This window comes from Gekko japonicus, unplaced genomic scaffold, assembly GCF_001447785.1.
Source record: "Gekko japonicus isolate JY-2015 unplaced genomic scaffold, Gekko_japonicus_V1.1 scaffold276, whole genome shotgun sequence".
NCBI lineage: Eukaryota > Metazoa > Chordata > Lepidosauria > Squamata > Gekkonidae > Gekko > Gekko japonicus.
The window spans coordinates 676,200-701,201 of NW_015171510.1; the positions used below are offsets into that span (position 1 = coordinate 676,200).

Sequence of the window (25,002 nt, forward strand, 5' to 3'; positions counted from 1 at the left end):
CCCCCCCCGGTCTCGAGAGCGCAGGGCTGGCAGCTGCTGCTGTGCTGCAGGCGGCAAAGGGAGCGGGCGATTGATTCGTGGACAGGGCGAGCCTTGCACGCCCCGCGGGGTTTGCTGATGGCAGAGACAGATTGACAAACCCTGCAAAAACGGGAGCGTGGCCATGGATAAAAATGTGGTTGTCTGTTACATACAGGATCGCCGACTGTTCATGCAACATATGGATGGGGCAAAATTCATGCGGGTCTGGGGAAACTGCGTCCATTGCTTTCGCTATTCAGATGAGCCTTGTAGCTAAACAATGTCTAGGCCCCCTCGCCCCCTTCAGGTGCAGTTAAACAAAGTACCTCTCCGGAAGGAGCCCGGCTGGTCCTCTGTGAGGCGTGAGCCAGCCGAGTGTCCTTCTCCTGCCCTCCCCCTGCTTAATGAGGAAGGATCCCATTGCCCGGGTCAGTGGTGCAAACGGTGGAGAGCATGGGAACACGTTAATCCGGATCTGGTTTAATAAACTGAGTTAGCTGGCTGCAAGGCATGCCTGTGCAGGTTACTGTAGCCTCGCAAAACTTCCCTCATTTCTGATGACTCACGCTAGTTGAGGAGGGAGAGTGATGGGATCGAGGGCCGTTGCGTCACAGCTCGGGTGCCGAACTAGTTAGCTGTTTTGCAAGGCTGCCCTCAGTGGCGTCTCCCTGGGTGAAGGTGGCAAGGCATTCACTTTCTCTTTCTTCTTCTGCTAGTGGAAGCAGATGGGCTGTGAGTCGACACAGGGCCCCTTTAGCAAAGGCTTGCTTTCCCCTCCCCCCTCCTAAAGTGGAGGACAAAGCTCGCCAATCCCCTGCTGCTGTAGCTGCCTGCCCACCTCCCACTGTTGTCATTGATCTGACATGAATTGCCCGTCAGTGCTGCTGTTTGCCTTTGTGGCTGGCTTCCCTTGCAGTGTGGAAAGTCATCTCCTATTGGGTTGCAGTGCAAAAGGGCTGTGGGAGAGATCCTGGCAGAATCCGAGGGACCCAGAGTTCTCTGGTCTTTCCCATCTAACTTTGCTATTCTAGTGTAAATCAGTTGTTTCCAGTGTACTGTGGGTCTGTATGTGTTGTTGTTCAGTTGCACAGTCGAGTCTGACTCTTCGCGACCCCATGGACCAGCTCCCGCCAGGCCCTCCTGTCTTCTGCCATCCTCTGAAGTTTGCTCAACTTCATGTTCGTTGCATCGATGACACTGTCTAACCATCTCATCCTTTGCCGTCCCCGTCTTCTTTGACCTTCAATCTTTCCCAGCATCAGGGTCTTCTCCAGTGAGTGCTCCCTTCTCATTTGGTGGCCAAAGTATTTGAGCTTCAGTTTCATTATCTGGCCTTCCAGGGAACAGTATGTGTACCTACTGCTTAAGAAGAAGAAGAAGAAGAGATTGGATTTATACCCCGCCCTTCACTACCCAAAGGTGTCTCAGAGCGGCTTACAAACTCCTTTCCCTTCCCCTCCCCACAACAGACACCCTGTGAGGTGGGTGGGGCTGAGAGAACTCTGACACAAACTGCTCTTTTTCAAGGACAGCTGTGCCAGAGCTTGTGACTGACCCAAGGTCACATCAGCAGGTGCAAGTGGAGGAGTGGGGAATCAAACCCGGTTCTCCCCGATTAGAGTCCGCGCACTTAACCACTACACCAAACTGGCTCTCTTGTCCTAATGCTGTCCTAGCAGTATTTCTTGGATTTTCCTATAGGCACTTGGAAAGCTTGCTGGTAGTTCACTCAGTGCATGGCTGTGGTCTCTTGACAGAAACCACTACAGGGGGTGGAGTGCATGAGTTGGCTTGGCAAGGTAGAATAATTTATCTTGTATCATTAGCTAGGTGATTGGTGTGCCTTAATGAGCAGTGTTGATGTGGGTGATGGATTACAGTTTCTAGTCATGCTGACTGATGTGGCAGTTGTTTCCTTGTGGAAAAGGATTTGCATGTTTACTTGACTTTCTTGCATAAAAGAACAAATGCCAGGCTTGGCCTTTCTTTGCAGTGTTTTTATTATTGTTGCTGTTATTACTGAGATGATAAAACACTACTTGGCTTACAGTTGCTGAGAGGTCCAGCGTTTGATCATATTTCTGGTTAATGGAGTGTTCTAACTTAATTTTCCTAACAGTTGGTTTTTAAATTCAGTTTTCTGGCTGGTGAAGGAGCATAGACTTACACATAGATCCATTTATTTGGAGGCAAATTCCATTAAAACTGATTGGGCTTGCTGCTAAGTTTGTGTGTTTGGGGTCCCTGTTGTAGGCATTTTCTTCTGCTTGAATGCTACTAACATCAAATAACGGCTCTTTTTCTAATTCCCATTTCAATTTAATGTTCATTCTATCCCTTCTATTTTCACTTTCCTGGAGAGCAAGGTGTATGTGATAGCTGGTGCGTCTGTGTGACTCTGCTCAATACAAATTATACCACTGCTGTGGCTTCTGGGAAACTATCCACTTAGCTGCATCTTGGCTATTTTCTTGCCCAGTTGCTTTCCCTTGGGTCTCAGGCCTAGTGGAGACGTCAAATGAATCAAAGCAAGCCTTGCTCAGTGGTGTTGTTGGTTAAAGGAAATGGATCTTGTATTACCAAGTCAGCTGTAGGACAGTAGCCATGCAAAGAAGTACTGTGGCAGAATAGGACAGATAGACTTCCGTATCTGTACCTTTCTCCAATTGGTGGTGTCATTTATTGTTGTTGAAGTTGTTTGCTGGTTTTACAAAACAGTATGTTTATTTGGTACCGGTTTCTTGATGCAAAGGTTAGGACTGGTCTGCTTCTCATAAATTGCAGACTGGGTGAAGTGAGGGCTCTAAATTGGTCCCTCAACCTGCCGCATCTGCTTATAAACTAGACTGGAGTGAGGGGGTGGGGGCTAGCTTTTAGCTCTTGGCTTCCAGCCAAGTCAAACAGGAAGTCTGCGTTTCCATAGTCTTTACTGGCAAAAATGTGATACATCTACTCCAGGGCCTGGGCTGTGCATTCAGATAGGAGAGGGGTGGTGTTCCTAGAGGTGCTTAAAAATGGAAATTCCTCTTTGATCTCTGGAAACTAGAGAACACTGAGCTCTTTGACAAGCCTGCGTAATCCATAACTTGCTAGGAATAGAGTGGTAATCAGAATCTGGAACTAGTTTTGAAGCACCTGGCAAGACTTTCATTACCTGCTGGAGATCTTTTCCTCTCCAGAGCCAGAATGAAAACTGGATTTGAAATGGTCTTTAAAGCCAAATTGCAACAATCAAGTGGAGCTGACTGATGATGTGTGATGTCCATCCACAATCTGCTATAAGAAGTGGTAAAGATCACTACGTGAAGTATAAGACCAGTCTAACTGATTGCTTTTTGGAGAGTCTGCCATGGGTGAATTAATGGGTAATTTCTCTAATCTCTTGTGCGACATAAATCTTCAAAAACCAAAACAAAAAACCCCCCAACACAAACAACCTAAAACAAAATCCTTCTCCCTAAAGGACTTGCTTGTTCATGGGGTGCAGGGACGGTCATAGAAACAAGACCTAATGCTGCCTCTGTAATCTGAGCATTTTCCCTCAGTACTAAAAGAATATTCAATGCCCACCCGACTTCCTATCAAACTCCATGTTCAATCAAAAGTTGCTTGCACACTTCCAAAAAGTATACTGCATTTGAAACCCTATATGTGTGTGTCTGTACAAATTGTAACTTTTTTGGCAGGGAGTTGGAGGAGGAGGAGACTAATAGGTGAGAAGGGATGGTGCTGTACAGTCAGGATAGCATTTGAGAGGCAATGGGCCCAGGCTTTTTTTTTTTTTAAAAAAAGATCAAAATATTTCACAGATTGCTTGTTTTCAGACAGATTACCCAATCCTGAAGAGTTTTTTTATGTGTTTTTGTTTTTTGTGATTTCCATACTAAAGAAAGGAGTGCATTCTGTTTATACTGGCTTTATTGTGTGTATGTGTGTGGGGGAGGTTTAAATTCTTTGTCTGCACTTGGCTTTTTAAGAAATAGAAAGGTAACATCTACTTCAGTTTTGCAGTCCATCTGCAGCGATAAATATTGCTTCTTTGCTGGGAGTACTAAAGGCTGATGCACTTTGAGTCTGTGTGCTGGAGAGCAGGTACATACTTGCATCCTCACAATGTAGACACAACACATGTATTTGTGTAAATCTGATATGTGCATGTGTGCTTTCTCCAAGTTTGGTGTAGTGGCTAAGTGCACAGGCTCTAATCTGGGAGAACCGGGGGCGCAGTGACACTGACCGCTTGCCGCGCTGTTGTTCCCGCTGTCATTTTATCCGTGACATTTTGTATCGGGTGAAGACGGTCACATGGGCCCTCTCTCAACCACTTTAATCGCGTGAGCCACTGATCAGACAGTGTTTGATTCCCCACTCCTCCACTTGCACCTGCTGGATGGCCTTGGGCAAACCATGGTTCTGGCACAGCTGTTCTTGAAAAAGAGCAGTTTCTGTCAGCGCTCTTCTCTCCCCCACCTACCTCACAGGGTGTCTGTTGTGGGGAGAGGAAGGGAAAGGGGTTTGTAAGCTGCTCTGAGACTCCTTTGGGTAGTGAAGGGCAGGGTATAAATCCAATCTCTTCTTCTTCTCTTCTTTTTAATGACAGAGGTTCATACACATCAGGCCAGTTTTTCTATCAAAAACTGAGAGAGGATCACATTTACCGTGCTTTGTTCCACAAGACACACTGGGTCCATGTCCAGTTCATTGTGGGAATGTGGGTCAGCTCCCTAAACGCCTGAAATCTAGCCTGAGCAAAGATTTCTTCTCATAGGAGAAGCAATAGGACAGTGGATGCTAGGATATCTACTTTAACTGGGCAGATACTGACAAGTAGCAGAATAACTGGTTTCATGCAACTCACATGACAGAATCTCCAAACCATCACCCCAAACTGTGGGATAACAAATGGCAAGAATCAGTGTACCTTTGCCTTTTGTGCATCTGGCAGTAGCTGTTGTGCCTACCTGCAGGTTGCCCAAGCTTGCAGAGCACTTTGGGTCGGGTTAGATGTCAAGCATTCCAGACATACGTCTCTGGGTCAGTGAATAGTGGAATGATGCAATTCATTGTATGGGTTTTTAGAGGGTTAGGAGGGATGAGGACTTTTAATAAGCTGGCAGGAGACAACTTGGCCCTTAACCCCCAAAATACGGCTTTGTTGTCCCACATTGGTGCATATCCCAGATGGTACATCAGGTGATGAAGCACTGAGGCAGAAAGGGTTAAAGATTAACCCCTGAACTTAGCAGAAGGGTCACCAAATGAAAGTGCTTGAGCCCATCTGTGCCTCCTATATTGTGAACATTTTTTGCCACTTTCCCTTTATTTGGGTGGTTCTTCAGCCTCTTTGGTAGGTAAGCTAGGTCTTCTAAATATAACCTTTAATTGGACATTGCTCGGATGCTCTGTACTTGCAAACAGCAAGGTGAAGTGTTGGTCTGTGATCTGCTTCTGAATGATGTAACAACTTTGGAATAAGGTCTTCTGTGGAAACAGAGCTCCAGGCTTCTGCTCCCATCTATCTCAGTATCTCTTGTTTGATTGACACATGCATATCTCTTGAGCAGAAAAGCTTGCTTTTACCCTCCCTGATCCTCTTAGTAGGAGTGATTCATGATGGATGATGTGTGTCTTGTTTTGCTCCACTTATCAGTTTATCTTTGAAGATGCAACTCATGACATTACAGAACTGTACAAAACAAAAAAAAGTAACAAACCACAAAGGGGAAGGAAATAATGGTGACATAATAATTATGTCAAGGGAACACAAGGCTGAGGCAATTGTCCTCCTGACACCGTAGGATGACACCATAGTGACCAGCATAGATGGGGGGGGGGGAATAGTTAACATTTTCCTGCATCATCTTTTATTTTTATTTATTATATTTTTAATTAGATTTGTATCTGGCTTCCTGAAACATTTACTTCAAATCTGTTATCATTTCTGTGATAGCATGTGACTAGAGGATAACTACCATTATTTTGTGGCTTGAGAAGGATAAGAAAGCAAGAATCCTGAATTCTTTGATATGATTGAAGCAAATGAAATTCCTTCATGTAAGCAGTTTAGGATTGTAACTTAGGTGACTGCAATGATGCTTTCTGTTGTAGGAGAAGGTATCCCAAGATAGTATTCCAGCTGTGTGTGTTAAGTGCCATCAGGTTCCTTCTGACTTACAGCAGCCCTGTGAATTATTGACCTCTGAAACGTCCTGTTGTGAACAGCCTTGCTCAGGCCTTGCAAACTGAGGGCTGGGCCATGGCTTCCTTTACTGAGCTGATCACCATTTCATGTTGGGTCTCCCTCTTTTCCTGCTGCCTTAAGCTTTTCCTAGCATTATTGTATTTTCCAGTGACTCTTGCCTTCTCATAATATGTCTAAAGTACAATAGTCTCAGTTTAGTAATTTTAACTTCTAGGGAGAGTTCAGGCTTTATTTAATCTAGAACCCGCTTTATTCTAGAACCTGGTGGTTCATGGTATTTGTAAATCTCTCCTCCAACATCACATTTCAACTCAACCAGCTTTCTTCACTGTCCAACTTTCACACCCCTGCATAGTGATGGGGGGAATACTGTAGTTTGAATTATCTTAATCATGGTTTTCTAGCTCCTTCATGGCTGCCCGCCCAGACTCAGTCTCCTTCTGATTTTTTGGTTGCAGTCTCCCTTTTGGTTGATGATTGAGCCAAGGAATGGAAAATCTTTAACAATTCAAATTTCTTCGTCAACCTTATAATCCTTTAATTTGGTCATCATTATTTGAGCCTCCCAGTCTTAAATACCTTCCCTATTAAATGCCAGCAGAATAAGGAGGAGTAAAAAATGCACCATCCCCAGATATAGCTGAAGGTCCTGTAGCTGCACCCTTCCCCCCAGTCTGTTATTGGTAATAGGCAATTGTAAATTAATAGTGAGTGGTTGCGAGAGCGCCAGCTCTTCACTGCCTTAGGATGCAAGGCCAGGCCTCTTTCCTTGTTGCTGGGAGACTTAGTATTGTGTGTCCTCCAGGATCCTTTTACAGGATTAATACTGTTCCGCATTCTTGTCTGATAGAAGAAACGAGGTTGTGCTGGATTCCGTTGTAAATTCAGCCCAAGGAGCACATTGTCTTCCCAATCCCTTTGAAAGAGGATTAGCGACATCTATTCTCCAGCACTCTCACTTTCCCCTCTCCTCCCCTTCATTTCCTTGTTGAGGAGTTTTTCATAATAAAGAAATCTGAGCGCACTTTGGAAGGTTTGCAATACCAGTTCAAATTTCCAGCATTCTAGCCAGCTGGCCCTATTTGAAGGAAGTTCCATGTTTACTCCTTATACTTTGTTCCGAAGAGTGAACATTACATGGAACTTGATGGCTTCTCTTTTGGTGCCAAGCCTTTTTTAGCAAATCCAAGTGATGTTTTCCTCAGCTGGTTGCTTGTTGGGGTAACATACATGTGCTTGTTTGGACTCAATAAAGCTATGGGGGGGGGAGAAAGTGTCTGGATGGGGTGGAGTATTAACTTTCAAACTATGCTGGCTCAAAATATCTAACATTCCTTTAGTTAGTAGATCAGGTAATGAATTTCCCATCATGCATCTCTTCAGTCATAAACTTGTGAGTTTCTAAGCACTGAACCAAATCCAGATCAGTATGGCTCTTCAGAGTTCTTGGGGTTGAGGCTCTCATTTGTGCTGCCTGGAGGTCAGTTCTAATACTGGCAGTTAAGAGTTCAAAAGCCTGCATTCTGTTGCTCTTGGGTGACTCCTCAGAAATGGGGCTCAATCTACTGCCTTAAGTGTTTCTTAATTAGTTTTAGATTTCTTTCCTCTCATTGAACTGCTCTATTATCAATCCTGAGTGCCAACCTCTTTCAAATTCTCCTTTTCAGGTTGCTATCAAGTCGATCCGGAAAGACAAAATAAAGGATGAGCAGGATCTTGTCCATATTCGGAGAGAGATTGAAATCATGTCATCCCTCAATCACCCCCATATCATTGCTGTCCATGAAGGTAATTTGTTATGTATGAAAACATTTGTCTCCTTCCCCTCAATTGACAACTGTTTCCCAGGGTGCAAATAAAATCACAATTGTAAAATGTAAGTTACTAACAATGGTCTTCAGGTTACCACCTTGTGGCTGTTCCCTCGGTTAGGGTGGCCTGTCTGGCATTGACCAGAGCTCTGGCCTTTACCATCATGGCTTGTGTTCTGTGGCATGGACTCTCTGAAGAGGTGGGTTCATTGGAGGTCTTTAGAAGGATTCTTGATGGGGTATAAACAGCAGGCATCTTTTTTTTGGGGGGGGGAGATATATGGGGGGTTTTTTTATTTGGTTTAAATCAGTAATTTTTATTATTTGTAAGCCCCTTTGAACCAAGGGGAAAGGTGAGGTATAAATAAAAGGAATTGAAACACCTGGAATTAACATGATACACAGCAAAGAAACATTAAACCCAGTAGTTCAGCTGCAGCAGTAAAAACAGCAGATGTATGGTTGAAATCAAAAAACGGAAGGGAAGGAGCCTAGGAGGCTCTTCTGGGTACTTCAAATGAAACTCAGTCAAGCACCAGTTGAGCATCCAAGGGGAGGGAGGTCCAAAACTGAGGAAGAACAACGGGGGGGGGGGGGGGGGGTAACAGACTTTACATATTGCTTCTGTGTAGTGATACTGGGAAAGTATTGGTATCTGTCTCTCATGTGGCTTTTCAAAAAGGATCAAATGAAACTGGAGGTGTTGCAGTACTGGTTAGGTGGAGGTGGCAAGACTTGTGTGTTTTCTGATGCTGCTGAATGTAATAGCCACCGGTCATGAACTTCTTTTTGGTATGAAGTGTTGCAGTTTTTTGTCTTCCTATGCCCATAAATTGAGGTAGTGGTTAAAATGAGGCTTTAAATGTTTTGCTGATCTTTCTTTTAGTCAAATGAAACACTTTTTGTAAACTCTGTACAAAGCACAGCTATAACTTTCTGAAACAGATTTAAATATGATATTATTTGAAGGCTTGGCAGAATAAGTGTATCTTACTTTGTGAATTTCAAGCTTGCCCCGTCTCTTCCCCCAGGGTGTGTTGTAGAATAACTTAAACTCAGTAGTTTAAAATATATATAAATAATATCCAGGTATCCAAGTGTAATGACTCTGTACCAGTTCCTAACCCTTGGAAGCCTGCCTGTGAATTACTGAAGCATTTTATTTAAATTAGGAGGCTAATTGCAGAATAGAAAATGAGCAAAAGCAGTTTCACTAAGTGATGCTGACAGTAGTTTTGAATCTTTGCCACTCTCAATGCTGAAGTAAACACTGTTCTTTACCCAAAATGGAAGTATTGCAAAACATTAGGTTTGAACTTCTCTGGGCCAGAATACAAGTGATGGCGGGCATAGATCCATCCTATGGCTGCTGGTGCCCTTTTAGAAGCATTGTAGTTCTTTAAAAATTGTCTTAAGGTCCTAATCCTGATTGGGTGTACAGTGGCCCCAGGAGTTCTTGTGGTTCTCCCCCCATGCCTTTTCAGGTGCAGAAACAGCTGTTTATACGCCTGAAAAGGTATGGGGGGACACAAGGGCCACTGCACACCCAATCAGGATTGGGACCTTGCAGCAATTTTTAAAGAACTACAAATGTTTTTAAAGCATCAGCCGCAGGATGGATCTGCACCGCCATCACTTGTAGCCTGGCCCTCTGTAGCTTCTGCCTGAGGTACAACTGGATGACTCAGCAGCAGCAGATCTAAAGTACTGAAACCCATCCACCCACCATCCGTTCGTATTTCCTTCCCTCTTTCTCCATGGCTGTGATCACACACACACTAAATAATCCACTTTCAATCCACTTTCAGTGCACTTTCCAACTGGAGTTTTACTGTGTGAACTGGCATAATCCAGTTTGAAAGTGGATTATTTAGTGTGTGTGACCACAGCCCTTGTCTACAAAACAGCTGAGGCAGTACAGTAAGAGGAGTAACATAGGCTCTTAAAAATAGCTAGTTCCACTTTGCTAATAAAGTTGCCAGCGAAGTCTTCCTTAGAGCCCTATAAAAAGCAATGCAAGAAGTGTTAACAGCTTTCCTCCAGGAACTTCAGCTTGGTGGTTGTACATGGCAAATGCTTATAGTATGGTAAAGGCTCACGGAGGTGAAAGATCCAAGGTGTTGAACTGTTAAGTGTAACAGAAGGGCTGGCACTTCATGAGCAGGAATATTTATACAGTCTGAGTCAGTCTGATCATGGCTGTTAGTGTAATCCAAAAATAGCCAAAATATCATGTATTAAACAATGGTAGGGCAAAAGAAAAAAACAAACCCTGGTTCAACCCCCCTGGTCTAAGCCTAAACAATTAACCTAGTCAGAGATAAACTGGGAAGCTCTGTGACCAGCCTCTGTAGTTCTTTTCCATGTAGTCTGCTTGTACCTTATCTGAAACAGAAAAACTGTGCTTCTGTTGTAAAGTAATAGTTATTTTTTGACACCAAAGCAACGCTGTATGTGTGACAGTGCTTTATGCATCAGTTATTTACCACACTGGCTTGTTACAGTCAAGAATGAGCTAAACCAACGTGAATTAATGGAACATTTTTAAAAAGTATATTTCCCTTGCACAAAGAGCACACAAGAGCTGCTCTTGTTGTGAACTGATACTGTAGGGGCCCCTCCCCATTATAAGGCCTGAGCAGGTGAAACTGCAGGCTGGTATAGGAGGTAAAAATCACAGGCATGCCATCACAATGATTTGACTTTGAGAACTTTTGTGATCCTTCCTGACTTCTCTGCCCATCTAGTGTTTGAAAACAGCAGCAAGATTGTCATTGTAATGGAGTACGCCAGCAAAGGAGACCTCTATGACTACATCAGCGAGCGCCAGAGGCTTACTGAACAAGAAGCTCGGCACTTCTTCAGGCAGGTGGTGTCTGCAGTCTACTACTGTCACAAGGTGAGTGGAATTTGCTGGCCCAGGTGGCATGCATGATGGAAGAAAGGCTCTTCTATAATAAGTTCAGGAGGGCCTGCTTCCCCCCCCCATCACATAGAAGAATCTCTAGAGGCCCTTTTTCCATGGAGATGTTCTTTATTACTTAAGCAGTTTAGAAGATGATGAAATTCAGGTGTATGGGAGCCAGTTCAAATCTCTCACACACTCACACTACGTCTGGTACTCACACTTCTGCTGTAAAATGTTGCCTACAAGTTCCTCTTTCCTGCTGCTTCTTTCCCTGAAACATATGTTACATCTGGACAAATGTTGGGAGAAGTGTTAGCTTTTTTTAAAAAAAATGTGCTCCATGCCCAGTTCTTAGTTTTTTCCTCTGGTACAAAATAAATTGCTGATGACATTGTGAATGCTGAAGTATGAGTCACAATGATTTCCTACATTGGTAAGCTTGCTCAACTTCAACCCTGTCTTTGGAGAATATCCCTAAACTGAAGTATGTAAAGTGTCCTCACTTGATTTTCATTTTTTTAAACCTTAAAATGAGAGAGACAGGCATATAGTTCTGTAGACAGATGTACCTCAGCAGCTTTGCATCCAGGAAGGGCCAGGTTGAGTTTCTGTTATCTCCTGTTAAAAGGGTCTCAGAGACTCTGAAGAGCTGCTAATAGTTGAAGCTGACAGCACTGAGTAGGGATGTGCATTCGGTTAGTCTGAACCGAATGCACCCCCGAAAATGGCCCATTCGGGCCCCTTTCGGGTTGCTGCGGGCCAATTCAGATTCTCTGATCTGAATTGGCTTGCTGCCGAATTTCCCACCTATTTCCCTCCCTGTGAGTTTGGAGCCTCTCCCTCAAAACCCCTCCCCTCCAGTCTCCAGAATATACCCTATGTTTTTGCCATTGACTTCAATGGCCCATAGGATATAATGGGGCCGAAATTGACTTTTGACTGGCTGAAAGACTGGGAATAGGCTGTACTGCCGAAATTGACATGCAGGAGTCTTTCTGCAGGCCGAAATTGATTCTGCCCAATTTGGCCAAATCCGAATTGGGCCGATTTTTTTTTTTTTTGCACACCCCTAGCACTGAACTAGAGAATGTGAAGGAACATCTTCCTTTCTGCCTGCAGTATCACTTTTTTTCCTGATGACCAAGAAACAGCATGAAAGCGCTCTGCTTTGTTGGATGAGAGCACAGTCTGTATTAACCTTTCCTTAACTCTAAAAAGGCCAGCCTTTGTTTTGTACTTTAATTTTTTATTATTACTTTTGCCTTTGTGCTCTTTGCACTTGTCTTTGTAACTGGCATGCAAGGAATCAGTCACTACTACTTGGAAAGCACCTGCTTATGCCCATTCTCTTTTGAACCTACTTGATGTTCTTTAATTCACACCTTTGGCAGGCAAGGGGGATTTTGGTGTGGTAAGCTGTAAGATGCAGCTTGGATAAACCACTCCTACTTAGAGGCATAAATGTCTAAGCTCTGAAACTGCATATTATGCTTTGGTTTTATTGCTGAATTGGAGGAAGGAGGTAGAGACAGGGATTTTGGACTTTCCCCTGCTTAGGAAGGAATGTGGGGCACAGGAGGATTAAAATAGGTGGGAAATTGAAGGGTAGATAAGAAATTGTGATCAAGGAACATGTTGCATTTCTCTCACAGTTGCATTTCTCTCACACTTGGCTTCCGGATGTTAAGTCATTGCCAGAAATTCCCGTTTGTGTTTGGGCTCTACTTTGTAAACGAGACCTAGAAACCCCCCCCCCCCCAGCAGCAAGCCTTGGATTTCTATCAAGTTATGATTTCTTTTGAACTTATCTGGCTGTACAGACATAAGAATTAGGTGAACTGTGTGCAATGTTATATGATGGTCATAACCACTGGTTTGACAACAAAGCAATAATGTGGCTTCCCGGGAACATGAGAACCCTTGAACACAAAAGTGTGTTCTGAGGACTGAATAAATCTGGAACGCTTCCACAGGCTGTCCTACATTTAGTAGAAGTGTTCAGAAAATAGAATAGCAGCAGAAAATGCATCATTAAAGAGGTATGTTGTAGGTCTTGAGATCTATTGACCCTGTTTAGTGCAAACTGTTAGGTGTCTTCTGTGCCAATCCTGCTAGTCCATGTGGGTTAGAAGTGATTGGCATGGGGCTTGCAGGTTTGTATGGTAACCGCCAATCTTTTGATTTGATTTATTAAATTTTTACCCTGCCCTCAAGCCAAGGCTGGCTCAGGGTGGCTTACACAAAACAGAATAAAATTTCATCAAAAATTTTGGGAGTATCTATGACTGGGGAGATCAGCAGTAGGATGGGGTGAAGGTAGAAGTGTCTGGGAGACTAATCTGTCTCTCGGCTGGAAATTCTCAGGAGCTCTTTCTTGGAACTGTCCTTTGTGGTAAGTATGTGGGCATGCATTGAGTCTTCCTCCGTCACTTTGGTCTCTGCTGCTAGCTCTTTGCCTTTTTGTGGGGGGATAAACTCAAGGCAGTTTTATGCACATGTTTTGAGCATATGTCTGTTAGACAGGCAGGATTAGTGGGGTCATCCTCTTGGCACACTGAGAGTTTCCTTTTCTGTAAAGAAAACAAGCTCAGCTTTTGCCTTTTTTCCCCCATAGAATGGAATTGTTCACAGAGATCTGAAGCTAGAAAATATCCTTCTGGACTCTAATGGCAACATCAAGGTAAGTAGGGCTATCCAAGATACAGGGTATTGCCATGTGAACATGTGCAAATCTCTCACCTTATTCAGGCCACTGTACATGTTGATAAGCACAGGGCTGAAATTATATTGTGCCTTTCTTTAAAATCAAGATTGCTTATGAATGAAGCCTGCTGAGAAACCAGGGAACATTTTAATTTGAATAGATTATTTGTGGGATAGATGTGAAAGATCAGGTGTATATTGTGGCCAGTGAGTGTATTTACATTGCCATTGCAGACCAGTTTTAAGCTTGTAAGTGTTTAAAAACATAAGAGCCCTGCTGGATCAGACCAGTGGTCCCATCTAGTCCAGCATCCGATCTCACACAGTGGGCAACCAGTTTCTCTGGACAGCCCGCAACAGGGCATAGAGGCTGAGGCTTTCCCCTGATGTTTCTCCTGGCTCTGGGATTCATAGGTTTCTTTCAGTCACTGTGGCTAGTAGCCACTGATAGACCTATCCTCTATTAATCTAGCTAATCCCCTTTAAAAACTGTTTATTGCTTTGGCCATCATTACATCCTCTGGCAGTGAATTCTACATTTTAATCACTCTCTGGGTGCGTTCAGATGGGGCGTTTATGCTGGCAGAAACGCGATCACACTTACCCTCCATTTTGCGGATCCCTCCGGTGGATGCCCGCTCACACGCTGCGGGCGTCGGCATTTTTTGGGTTTCTTAAAGGACAGTTTGAGCATGCGCATAGGCAGCCATTCAGAGAATGGCGATTTTTGCGCATGCTCAACCCTCCCCCCCATTACATTTAAACTTTAAAGGTAAGGACTTACCTTTAAAGTTTAAAGCCCAACCTGGCCTCCCTGTAGTCCCGGACTGCTCCGGGAAGTTAAAGTAAGGGCTTTTTTTTTTTCTTAAACGCTCGGGGCGAAGCTTCGCCCGAGCACATATCGCTTATTTTTTTAAAAAAAATGGCGGGGGAAAGCCGGAAGCCTCAGGCTTCTGATGGAAGTGGCTGTACAACGTTTGGAGAGCGATCAGACGCCGGGGTGCACCGTTTTCAACCGTTGAACTCAGTTTACCACCACTTGGGACCTAGTGGCAGAGTGCAACGGTTTAAAGAGATTTACAACGGTTAGGGACGGGAGGCAGATGTTCACCGTGTGAACGCCCGTAAGTACACCGGTTGGAACCGGCACCCTAACCGTTGTAAATCCCCCGTCTGAACGCACCCTCTGTGTAAAGAAGTATTTCCTTTTGTCCATCCTCAATCTACAGCCCATCAGCGTCATTGGATGCAGGTTTAAACAAACCCTGCAATTCTAATCAAACTTTAAAATATACAGGGAGGGGAGAGACCCACAAGGACTTGCAGGGACGGGGAAATTCCTTCATTCTGGGTTCTGCCCCCCCCCCAAAAAAAATCTGGTAGCTGTGGCAGTCCGTAATGCATCCCTCACTCTGGATGGTCAGCACAGATATTGTTATCAGTTCTTTGGGGGTGTTAACCTTCCAAGTTAATGTTCGAGTCAAGTTTTTCTCTAAACCAGAACCCTAAATCATAACTGTGGCTGGCCCTATATGGTAGGTTTGCGTACATGCACAGGGGACAGCCCTTGGTTATGAAATTTAGGGATCTTGCTACTAGTGTTGATTAGGCTAGATCTGGCATTAGGGAAGTACAAGTCAGTTACATGGATGGCACTTTGAAGGGATGGTATATAGTAGGCCTCTGCACATTGGCTTTGAAGAGGGTAAGATGTGAGCCCAATCCATATCCAGTCTCCCACAATAAATCTGTAGTAACTTGTAATCCACCTTGAGCCAAGAGGAAAGGCAGGATATAGATATTTCAGTTAAAATATGTATGATTTATTTAGTGCATTTCTAATGGGGGGGAGAGAGAAGATGGGGGCTTCTTGGTGATCACTGCAAGCTGTTAAGCTTTAGCCAGGGGTGGCCAAACTGTGGTTCGGGAGACGCATGTGGCTCTTTCACACATGTTGTGCGGCTCCCATCAGGGTGGCTGGGGAAGCATGCCTCCCTGATTGGTCTTCCCTTCCCCAGCCAGTGTTCCCCTCTCTGGGTAGGCTTGAGGTGTGTGTGGGGGGAGCAGAGAAAGAAAGCAACTTTAACTTTAAATGCATTCTCAGAGCGCCCCCCCCCCCCCCGCCGGCAGGAGAAGGCATTTGCTCTTTAAACCCTTCTCCAGGCCAAGCCGGCTGGCATGGGGTGTGGGATGGGTTGGAGAACACATTTAAAGTTAAAGTTGCTTTCTTTCCACCTTTTCCTCCCCTCATTATTTGTTTCCTTTCCACCTCTTCCTTCCCACCTTTCTTCTTCTCTACCTTTCTTTCTCTCTTTCCTCCTTTTCATCATCTCTCTCTCTCTCTTCCTTCCCCTCCCTCCCCATCTATTTGCTTTCTTTGTTTCTCTCTCTTTCCCCTTCCCATCTATTTGCTTTCTTTCCTCTTTTCTTTCTCTTTTTCTCTCTCTCCCTCCCTTCCTCCCCCATCTTTTTGCTTTGTTTCTCTCTCTCTCTCTCCTCTCTTTTTCCACCTCTTTCCTTCTTTCTTTCCACCTCTCTTTCTATTAGATGAATAAATATAATTGCACAAATCAATATCTGTTTTTACCCCTTTTTGTTTTTGGCAGTCTCATTTAATGTTAATAAAAAGCAAATTTGCATATTTTTCAATAAAAACATGTGTATGATATTTGTCTTGCGGCTCTCAAACATCTGATGTTTATTCTATGTGGCTCTTACGTTAAACAAGTTTGGCCACCCCTGAGCTATACCATGCCAGCAATTCCAGTTCTTTCTTGCCCAATGGAGGTGATCACAGGAACAATATATACAGTGGGTGGGTGGAGGGGACCTGTTGCTTCCAGGCCTTTTTTTTTTTTTTGCTGTTTTGTTTGATCTCCTGTTAAACCATGTTGCACTCTAAGCCATGCCTACTTCCCTTGACCTCTATATGGAAAATGCCATTTTTAACTGACTGGTTATAGAGTGAAAACTTGAACCCTTAAAACAAAGACTGATGCTTCAGGAGCCTGAGGGAGCACCAACTGTTCCACTTTGTTTCCTCTTGGGTTAGAGTTGAAGAGGGAAGTGATGAGCCTTGTGGCTGTCCTTAGCTCCAAACCCTAGACAGGATAGCCACCCAGTTTGGAGACAGAAGCCTTTAACTAAGAGGTTGGAAGAAGCTATAAATAGCCTATGGTTACCAGAAGTTCTGGCTTATCTCAACTGATAAACATAGAAATATGGAGATTAATGCAAATAGTGACGCATGGCAAACTAGGACAGGGGAGGAATTTGTGGCTTGTACAAAGAACAAAACTCCAGTCTGACGGCAGAAGAGATTCTGAGAACAGTGGTGATTTATCTGAATGCAGAGGATAATTCAGTAGGCTACACTCCACAGGAAATTTGTACACCTGGAGTTAATTTGTCCCCTTGAGAAACAGTCACTTGCATTTTGTGGGCACCTTCCTGGGACCAGATGATGGAACAATGAGTTCTTCTGGTAACAGAGTGAAGCAGCTTTGCCTAAAAGCTGGTCTGCTCTCTCTCTCTCCCGCTCCCCCTCCCACAATCACACACCTCTCATTGACATGCTCATTGATTTGTCAAACATTCTTTTATAATATGGGCAGGAAACAGTTTTTCTTCTCCACCCTTGTAACAGGCTTTTTCTGCCCTATGCAGAAGCTCTGAGATCTGGGAAGGTGGGATAGACTGAGAGTGATTCAAAATGTAGGGTGTTCCACCATTTTACAACTCTCCAAATGTGGGAGAGGACCCAGTAGGAAGGCAGTATCCCAGAATAATAACATGCTGCTCAAAATCCAGAGGGCTTGTTCCAGAGGAAACAAGAACTTCACACACAAAAAGATGTAAAGGAGAAGATTGAATCCTGGACTCCCCTGAGTTCTGCTGTGTGGTTCTACCTCAGTATCCACTGGCCCAGATGGTCTGTTCTTCTGACAAAGGGGCCGTAACATAATGGCAGTGTCCCATAGTTAATAATAAACAAAGCCTGCTGTAGTCTGTGTTGCCTGCACAATAGGCTGTTCCGCAACTGCGAGCCTGAAAGTATGTTCTGTACTTTCTGGCTCATCTGATTGGCTAGGAGCTGGGTAAACAAGGTATGAAAACTGTGGTATCAGCAAATGACTTTGGCTGTCACACAGGCAACATAGTAGGGCTTGGAGCTCAGTTTCTCCTTTCAGCTTTTATCTGCACTTGACAAAGCAGTTCTGCTTTCATGGTAGGAATTTGAGGGTTGCTGCCTTTCCCCTGACAGGCTGTTCTATAGTACATGATAGGCAGAAATTTAATGGGCAGATTTCTCAGCACTGTGTCTCCACTGAGGAAGCTTTCCCTGTTCTAATTCAGCCTGCCATGTAATTGTTAGACACAGAGCCAAAATGTGTGTATGTGTGTTGGGGGGTTATTCTAAATGCTTTGGTACTAATGCCTACTGTGTGTTAGTCATTTTTCCTTTCTGTGTACCTGTGGAAAATGGATATATGGTCTTATGGGAAACTGACAGTGTTTACCGGAGTGTAGCTCTCGAGGCCCAAAGCTTAGCAGTGACTAGACAGCATATTTTGCTGCCAGAATCTAGGGGGACCAGCTGAAAGCAGCTTGTTACCATGAGCATATGAAGAGCTTTTGCAAGAATTGGTTTGGAGTTAGAAAGTAGGTCTCTAACGCATTCTTAAAGCACTAGGTTTCTCCTTTTTGTCTCAGCAAGAACACTAATGTCACAGATTTTTAAACTTTTTTTTTTGTAGATTGCAGACTTTGGCCTCTCTAATGTCTTCCAGCAAGATCAGTTCCTCCAGACCTTCTGTGGCAGCCCTCTCTATGCATCCCCTGAGATAGTCAATGGGAGGCCTTATAAAGGACCTGAGGTAAGATTACTGCTTATAAAAACAGAAGTATTTAAGTGTTGAAGAATGCAGTGCACATCCAGATGTGCTACTTGCAACCAAGCTATGGTGAGAACATAGCTGAGGTCTGGCTCTTGCTACTGAACACTTGACTACTAGCATTAGCTAGTCATGTGTTTCCTCTTAAGCAATGACAATGAACAGAGCTGAGGGCTGTCTTACGTTGACTTTCTGATGGCCAGTGTCAGAATACTCTCCTGGTGGGGGTGGTTTTTAGATAGCTTAGATGTTTTTGTATCTTCTTGTAATGTTTATTTACCAAATTAGTTTTATATTGTTACTGCCTTGTGTCTTGAGATGCTCAAGAGAAAGGCAGGTATATAAATGTTCTAAATAAACAACTGAGCATGTGGAAAGCATCTCTTTAGCTAGGTCGTCATTGCATTGACTAAACAAATTCTCTTATGTGCTTCTAGGTTGACAGCTGGTCCCTTGGTGTGCTTCTCTATATCTTAATTCATGGGATGATGCCTTTTGATGGACAAGATTATAAGACCTTGGTCAAGCAAATCACAAGCGGGGACTACAGAGAACCCACCAAGCTATCAGGTAAAGTTACATGGGAATAGCAATCTGTATGTTGTTTTACAAGTGTCATGAAGCACAAAATAGAACACGCAGCCTTTTAAGGGCATGTTGATCCCTGTTCTCATGTTTAGCATCTGAAAGGGACGATGGTGGTATTTGAACATGCATTCCCACTAAGGCCTGGACATCCAGTGGGATAGGGAATGTGAGCTCATAGTTTTCCCATAGCTGACAAGTTGGCTTAATGGCTCTGAGAACAAGAAAATTAATTAGAATATGGCCACTGCTCCTATATCTGATCAGTTTTTGTGTTTTTTTTTCTCTTCTAGATGCCTGTGGCCTGATCCGATGGATGCTGATGGTAAACCCAGAGCGTCGAGCCACCGTTGAAGATATTGCCAGCCACTGGTGGGTGAACTGGGGTTACAAGATGCCAGTTGGGGAGCAGGAGTCCTTGCGTGAGAATGAATCTCCGCTGGCCACGGTGGCAGAGTGGCTGCGCCGCTCTTCAAGGCCCCTCTTTGAAAATGGATCCAAAGTACGCTGCTTTTTCAAGCAACACATCCCTGGTGTCACACTTGAGAGGCAGCGCTCACTTAAGAAGTCCAAGAAGGAGAATGATATAGCTCACGTTCTACAAGAAACCGGCCCTGCTCTAGAGAACCCTTCCAAGTCCATCCTGAAGAGACCCAAAGGCATCTTGAAGAAAAGAAATTCCTGTGAGAAGTCCCAGGTTCCACCTGCATTGCTGCTGGCAACTCCTGTGGACATGAGGAAGGAGGATAGTGCTGGACGTGCTATTGACTTGGCTTGTGTCTTATCATCCAGGGATTTGGCCTGTAAAACAAAATGTGTTGTAGCCACCCCTTCCATGCCCAAGAAAGGAATTTTGAAGAAGCCCCAGAAGAGAGAGTCTGGGTATTACTCGTCCCCAGAGCGTAGTGAATCTGGTGATGTGTTGGACTCTGAGAACTTAGATCTTGATGCTAGTGTGTCTGTTGGTAACCCATCTCCTGCTCAGAGCCCCAGTGGCCATCCTGCCCGGCGGAAAGGCATCTTGAAGCACAATGGCAAGTATTCCTCCAGCAGCACGGAGTCTGACAGCGTGCCTATCAAGGTTTTCTCTTCATTTGCTGAAGTTGCTTTGCCCAAGCTGTCGCTGGCCTCCCGTGTTCATCCATCCAGTGCAGTGAGTGAGGACAGCATCCTTTCCACAGAGTCCTTTGACCAGCTTGACTTGCCCGATCGAATGATGGGGAACAGTGGTGGGGGGCCCATGCGTGGCTCAGTGTCTGTGGATGATCTTCTGCAGCTGGAGGAGGCAGCGGGGGACACGGGTCGCCGTCTCCGCCGTTGGACAGTGACTCGTTGCCAAAGCCCCCTTGCAGATAGCTGCTTCTCTTTGGCGGACTGTGAAAATGTAACTGAGGTCTACAAGCGGGCTGTAGCTATTAGCATGAAACTGAGCTGAGGGACCCCTTGCCGACAAGGCCCCTGAGAAACTTTTGCTGCCAAACAATGCATACATCTGCAGAGACATTTAGCAGCTTGGATTCTGCTGGAAGGGAGCAGCACTGTCCAAATGATTTGCACTTCCCTTTGAGGTAGACAAGAGAGCTTTGACAGCCTTTCTTTTCTCCCTGACAGGACTGGAAGTGCAACTGCCTGGAAATATTTATTTGCTGCAGAACTTTGACTTTTCTTGGAATGTATGGGGAGGACACTTGTGTTCTTTTTTTAAAAGGATGGTTTGTAAAATGGTACAACAGGGTATAGGTGTATGTTTGGAGAGAGAAAAAGGTATGTTAGCCGGTGCAGTGGGCTGCAGTGGGGAGATACCTGTTGACTGCAGGGCAATGGGGTAGTGCTTATGCTTAAAAAAAAAAAAACTTCCAGTGTAACAGAAAAAAAGTGTGTTGAAAACTAATTGGTGTCACCGTGTTACTCTCTGGAACACCTTCATCTCTCCAAACAGACCCTGACAATTTCAAATCCTAGCAACTGGAGTGGTTATTTTTGTTTGCACTGTGCTCCTTAAATTGCACAATGATGGTAGAGGTAGAAATGCTTCTGAAGTGGTATCATGACATAGCAAGGTAAGAAGAAAGGCACGGGCCTTGGGCTGAAAAGTTGGCTTTCTGGCTTGTTAGAAAATCTGCACTACAGACGTGACGGAGTGTAACTGTATTGGTGTTTCCCTCCCCCCTCCCAAAAAACAAACATACAGGCAACAACTTGTTAACATGCTTGTTTCTCCCCCACCCAATAAAACCAGAGCTCCAAGTATTCTTTAGATGAGCCATGGCTGTTAATGCTTATGCCCACCTCATGGCATGGATGTCACCTTTGGGGCATTAGACAGAAGAGAGGCACACAGGAGTTGAACATCCTTTTGCTTTGCAAGACTGGAATAATTGTTTGCAGGACTGGAATAATTGAGCTTTGAATGGTGTATACCTTCAGCTCTGGCTTTGCAAATTGACCAAGGTGGCCAGAAGACTACCTCTCCTTATGCATTTCTACTTTCTGCATCTCCCAAAAGGGGGTAATACAGTTCAGCTGGGCTACAGGAACTTTGGCAGAAGGACGGTTAGCCCAAGGTTACTGAATCACAGCAGCTGCAAACATCTCTGGAGACTGGTATATCGTTTGTTTTGGAATGGGCCTTGTTAACCAGGGACTGGGCACTGAGGTTGTGAAGGGAAATATATGAAGGTGCCAAATGAATGCCCATTACTAAGCTGGTGGTGAGTGAGGGATGGCTGTGAAACAATATGTATAAGGCTTCAAAGAACTGGACATTTAGTCCTGCCAAAATATGATTAAACGTATGATTCTTTTTTAAAAAAAAAATCTGGACTCTGTTTTGACTAGATATGTTACCTTGTTGTCATCCATGACAATTTAGTACTAAAACACTGCCTTTTCTCAGCCATGTGAGCAATTTGACAAAAGGAAAGGAAACCCTGGAGCTAACGCTTTAGAGTTTTTCTTTAGAAAGTCTCCATGGTTCTTTTTTTGAACCTGAAGGGAAGTGATCTGAAAACTGTAATCTGACCATGCTTTGGATTCTGAATACCCAATGCACTATCTTGCTGTGTCTTCTCTGGTTGTCCTTCCAAGTTCTGTTACGTTTCTTCCCATCCAGAGGAGTTAAATTAAAAGTAAATGTGAGACCTTAGTATTCTTTCTGTGTAATTTTTCGCCCCCAAACTGATGAAACAATCCTGTAGAAAGATGGAAGCGACAGGGTGGTATTGAATTGTCAGTTAACATTAATGCTGCTTCACTGGTTAGAGCTACCTACTAGATTGGATATGACTTTTTCTCTGGTCTTAGACCATTTCCACAGTACTTCCTTACCTCATTTTAGCGGTGAGTGGAACTCACATCTGATGGTTTGACTTTGCCCCACTCGTTCCACCATAGGGCTTTTGCCTCAGGATCAGACCTGCCCCATGCATTTTGCAATTAATTCAAAAGGGAGCCAAGTCTCTTCCTGTCATGTATTATATGAGTGGCATAGCCTATTTTTAATTTTTTTTGTGCATGCACAATTATGTAGCAACGTTATCACAGGGGGAAAATGAAAGCACCATGGAGGGGGGGGGGGGGTTATAACTGTAGAAAGGGTTACTGTCCAAAAAAAACCTTTGCTGTGTAAACAAGGCACCAAGATTGAAAGCTCTCTAGAGCTTATTTGTTACGAGGGCTGAATCTGACATAAATGTTGGGCTGGGCCATGTTTGCCATAAAATGTTACACAAGGTACCGGAGATATAAACTTTATAAAGATGATTTCAGATGCTGAATGGTAATAGCAGGCATGATTGGATTAGGTATGACATGCAGATGGGTGGAGATATCAGCATTGGTGTGATATACAGAGGGGTGGAGATATCAACACTGGCAATGAGACAGAAAACCTAGGTCTCAATTTGGTACAGGAGGATTCACTCCAGGAGGATGCAAAGAATAAATGGAAATAAGTGTCAAGAAGTGAGCAGTGACTCCCAAGATTACATACCCTATCACAATGTTGTTAGTCTTTAAAGGTGCTACTGGACTATTTCTACTACTATTAGAAACCACAATTTAAAAACCAGTGGGGGAAACATTTTAACCTTCCAGGAATCCAGGGCATTCAGTTGTTGACCTAAGAGCTGCAGTTCTGACAAAGGAATTTCAAAGGGAGATTAGAAAGAGACTTCTGAAATGCAACTGATCACAAAGCTCAAGACAATGCATCCTCCTGGACTAAATTTCTTCTCTCATTACCAATGCCTGCTGTTGTCATTTGGCATCTGAAATCACTTTGCTCTTCAAGATATAAGGACAGATGGACTCATATTCCAGGTTTACCTGAAGAAGTGAGCAGTGATTCATGAAAGCTCATGTCCTGCCACACATGTTGTTAGTCATTGGGGTTGCTGTACTCTTGCTCCCTATCACTAATAAGGAATGCAAGCTGTGCTGTTAGGTTCCTCCCCATCTGTTAGAAGTGGAAAGGGGGATCTCTCCAAGTGTCATGGGATTCCCCTCCCCCAGCTTGCTCTGTCTGGTTCTTTCCCTCCCCCCCTCTCTCTGAAGAAGTGTGCTTGCTCACAAAAGCTTATACCTGGAATAAAGGTTTTCGTTCTTAAACACAGGTCTCTCTCTCACATACCTGGAATAAAACATTTTTTGGTCTTAAACACAGGAGTCTCTCTCATAACCTGAAATAAAATGTTTTTGGTCTTAAACACAGGAGTCTCTCTCTTTCTCTCTTTCTGGTGTGCTCCCTCTGGCTCTTTCTCCCTCTCCCCCCCCGAAGAAGAAGTGTGCTTGCACACAAAAGCTTATACCTGAAATTAAATCTTTTTGGTCTTAAACACAGGACTCACTCTCTTTTTCTGGTGTGCTCCATCTGGCTCTTTCCTTCCTTCCTTCCTTCCTTCCTTTCTTTCCCTCCTCTTCCCTCCCCAGAGTAGGAGGAGGAGCCCTCAGCCAATCCAGGGGAGGCTTTCTTTCTCTCCTCTGAAGCAGGAAGTAGGAGAGACTAGCCAGAAGGAGCTGCAGTGTTAGAAACAGGAAGCAGTACACAGCCAGTTGTTCTCGGGCCAGATTTGGGCCTTGCAGGAGCCAGATCTGGCCCACGGGCTGCATGTTTAACACTCCTGCTCTAGAGAGCTCATTTTGAAATGAGGAACCAGCAAGAGGCGGGCAGAGGAAAGCAACTAGAGTGTTGACATTTCACAAGAGTCTGGGTGCTGTTGCCAAGAGAATAGAGTTTGCCTTTCACTCTCTCCCTGGGCTCGAGTTGGGCGCCCACCAGCTGCAGCCTCAGCCGCACGAGGTGCCCGTGCCCCTCAGCTGCTACGAGGCAGTTGACTTGGAGGAGCTGCTGGGGGAAGGCATGGCCAGGGTGCCCATGGTAAGAAGAAAGCACACAGTCGCTGTATTGTAATGGATGAAATTGTGTTGTAACACAGTGAATTTTTTTTAAAAAAAAATTATTTAAAATAGAGGGGCTTGTGTGCAAGCCGGAAAGATCAGAGAGCCTGGGGGTGGGTGTCTTTCCCAAGGAGGAGCTGCAGTACTTGGTTGGAGTACTTACAGTGACCATTCAGAAAAAACAAGATGGGCAGTGGTGTTAGTCTTGTAGCAGTAGAAAAGGGTAAGGGTCCTGTAGCACCTTAAAGACTAACAACATTTGTGGCAGGGTGTGAGCTCTTGTGAGTCACTGATCACTTCTTCAGAAAAAAGGGTTCACTTGTTGCTTTTTTAAAAATGCCCATTTAAAGCAAAATACTCTGCCCCCTCTGAGGTTCAAACTAAGGACCTTCAGATTACAAGGCTGACACACTGCCTACTGAGCTAAGGAGGCTTCAGTGCATGAAGCTTAAAACTTTCCTGTGTAAAGAACGCACCAAA

At 44.3% G+C, this 25,002-nt stretch overlaps 1 protein-coding gene across 1 annotated transcript in view; it reads left to right on the forward strand.

The window, feature by feature from the left end:
• Positions 1-20,844, forward strand: part of NUAK2 (NUAK family, SNF1-like kinase, 2) — a 21,799-nt gene extending 955 nt beyond the window's left edge. The window contains exons 2-7 of the mRNA XM_015419346.1: positions 7,891-8,011; positions 10,782-10,933; positions 13,557-13,622; positions 18,403-18,522; positions 18,978-19,110; positions 19,419-20,844. Of these exons, the coding sequence (XP_015274832.1) occupies positions 7,891-8,011; positions 10,782-10,933; positions 13,557-13,622; positions 18,403-18,522; positions 18,978-19,110; positions 19,419-20,560 (1,734 nt within the window). The 3' untranslated portion in view covers positions 20,561-20,844. The remainder of the gene's footprint in view (positions 1-7,890; positions 8,012-10,781; positions 10,934-13,556; positions 13,623-18,402; positions 18,523-18,977; positions 19,111-19,418) is intronic.
• Positions 20,845-25,002: the final 4,158 nt, after the last annotated feature.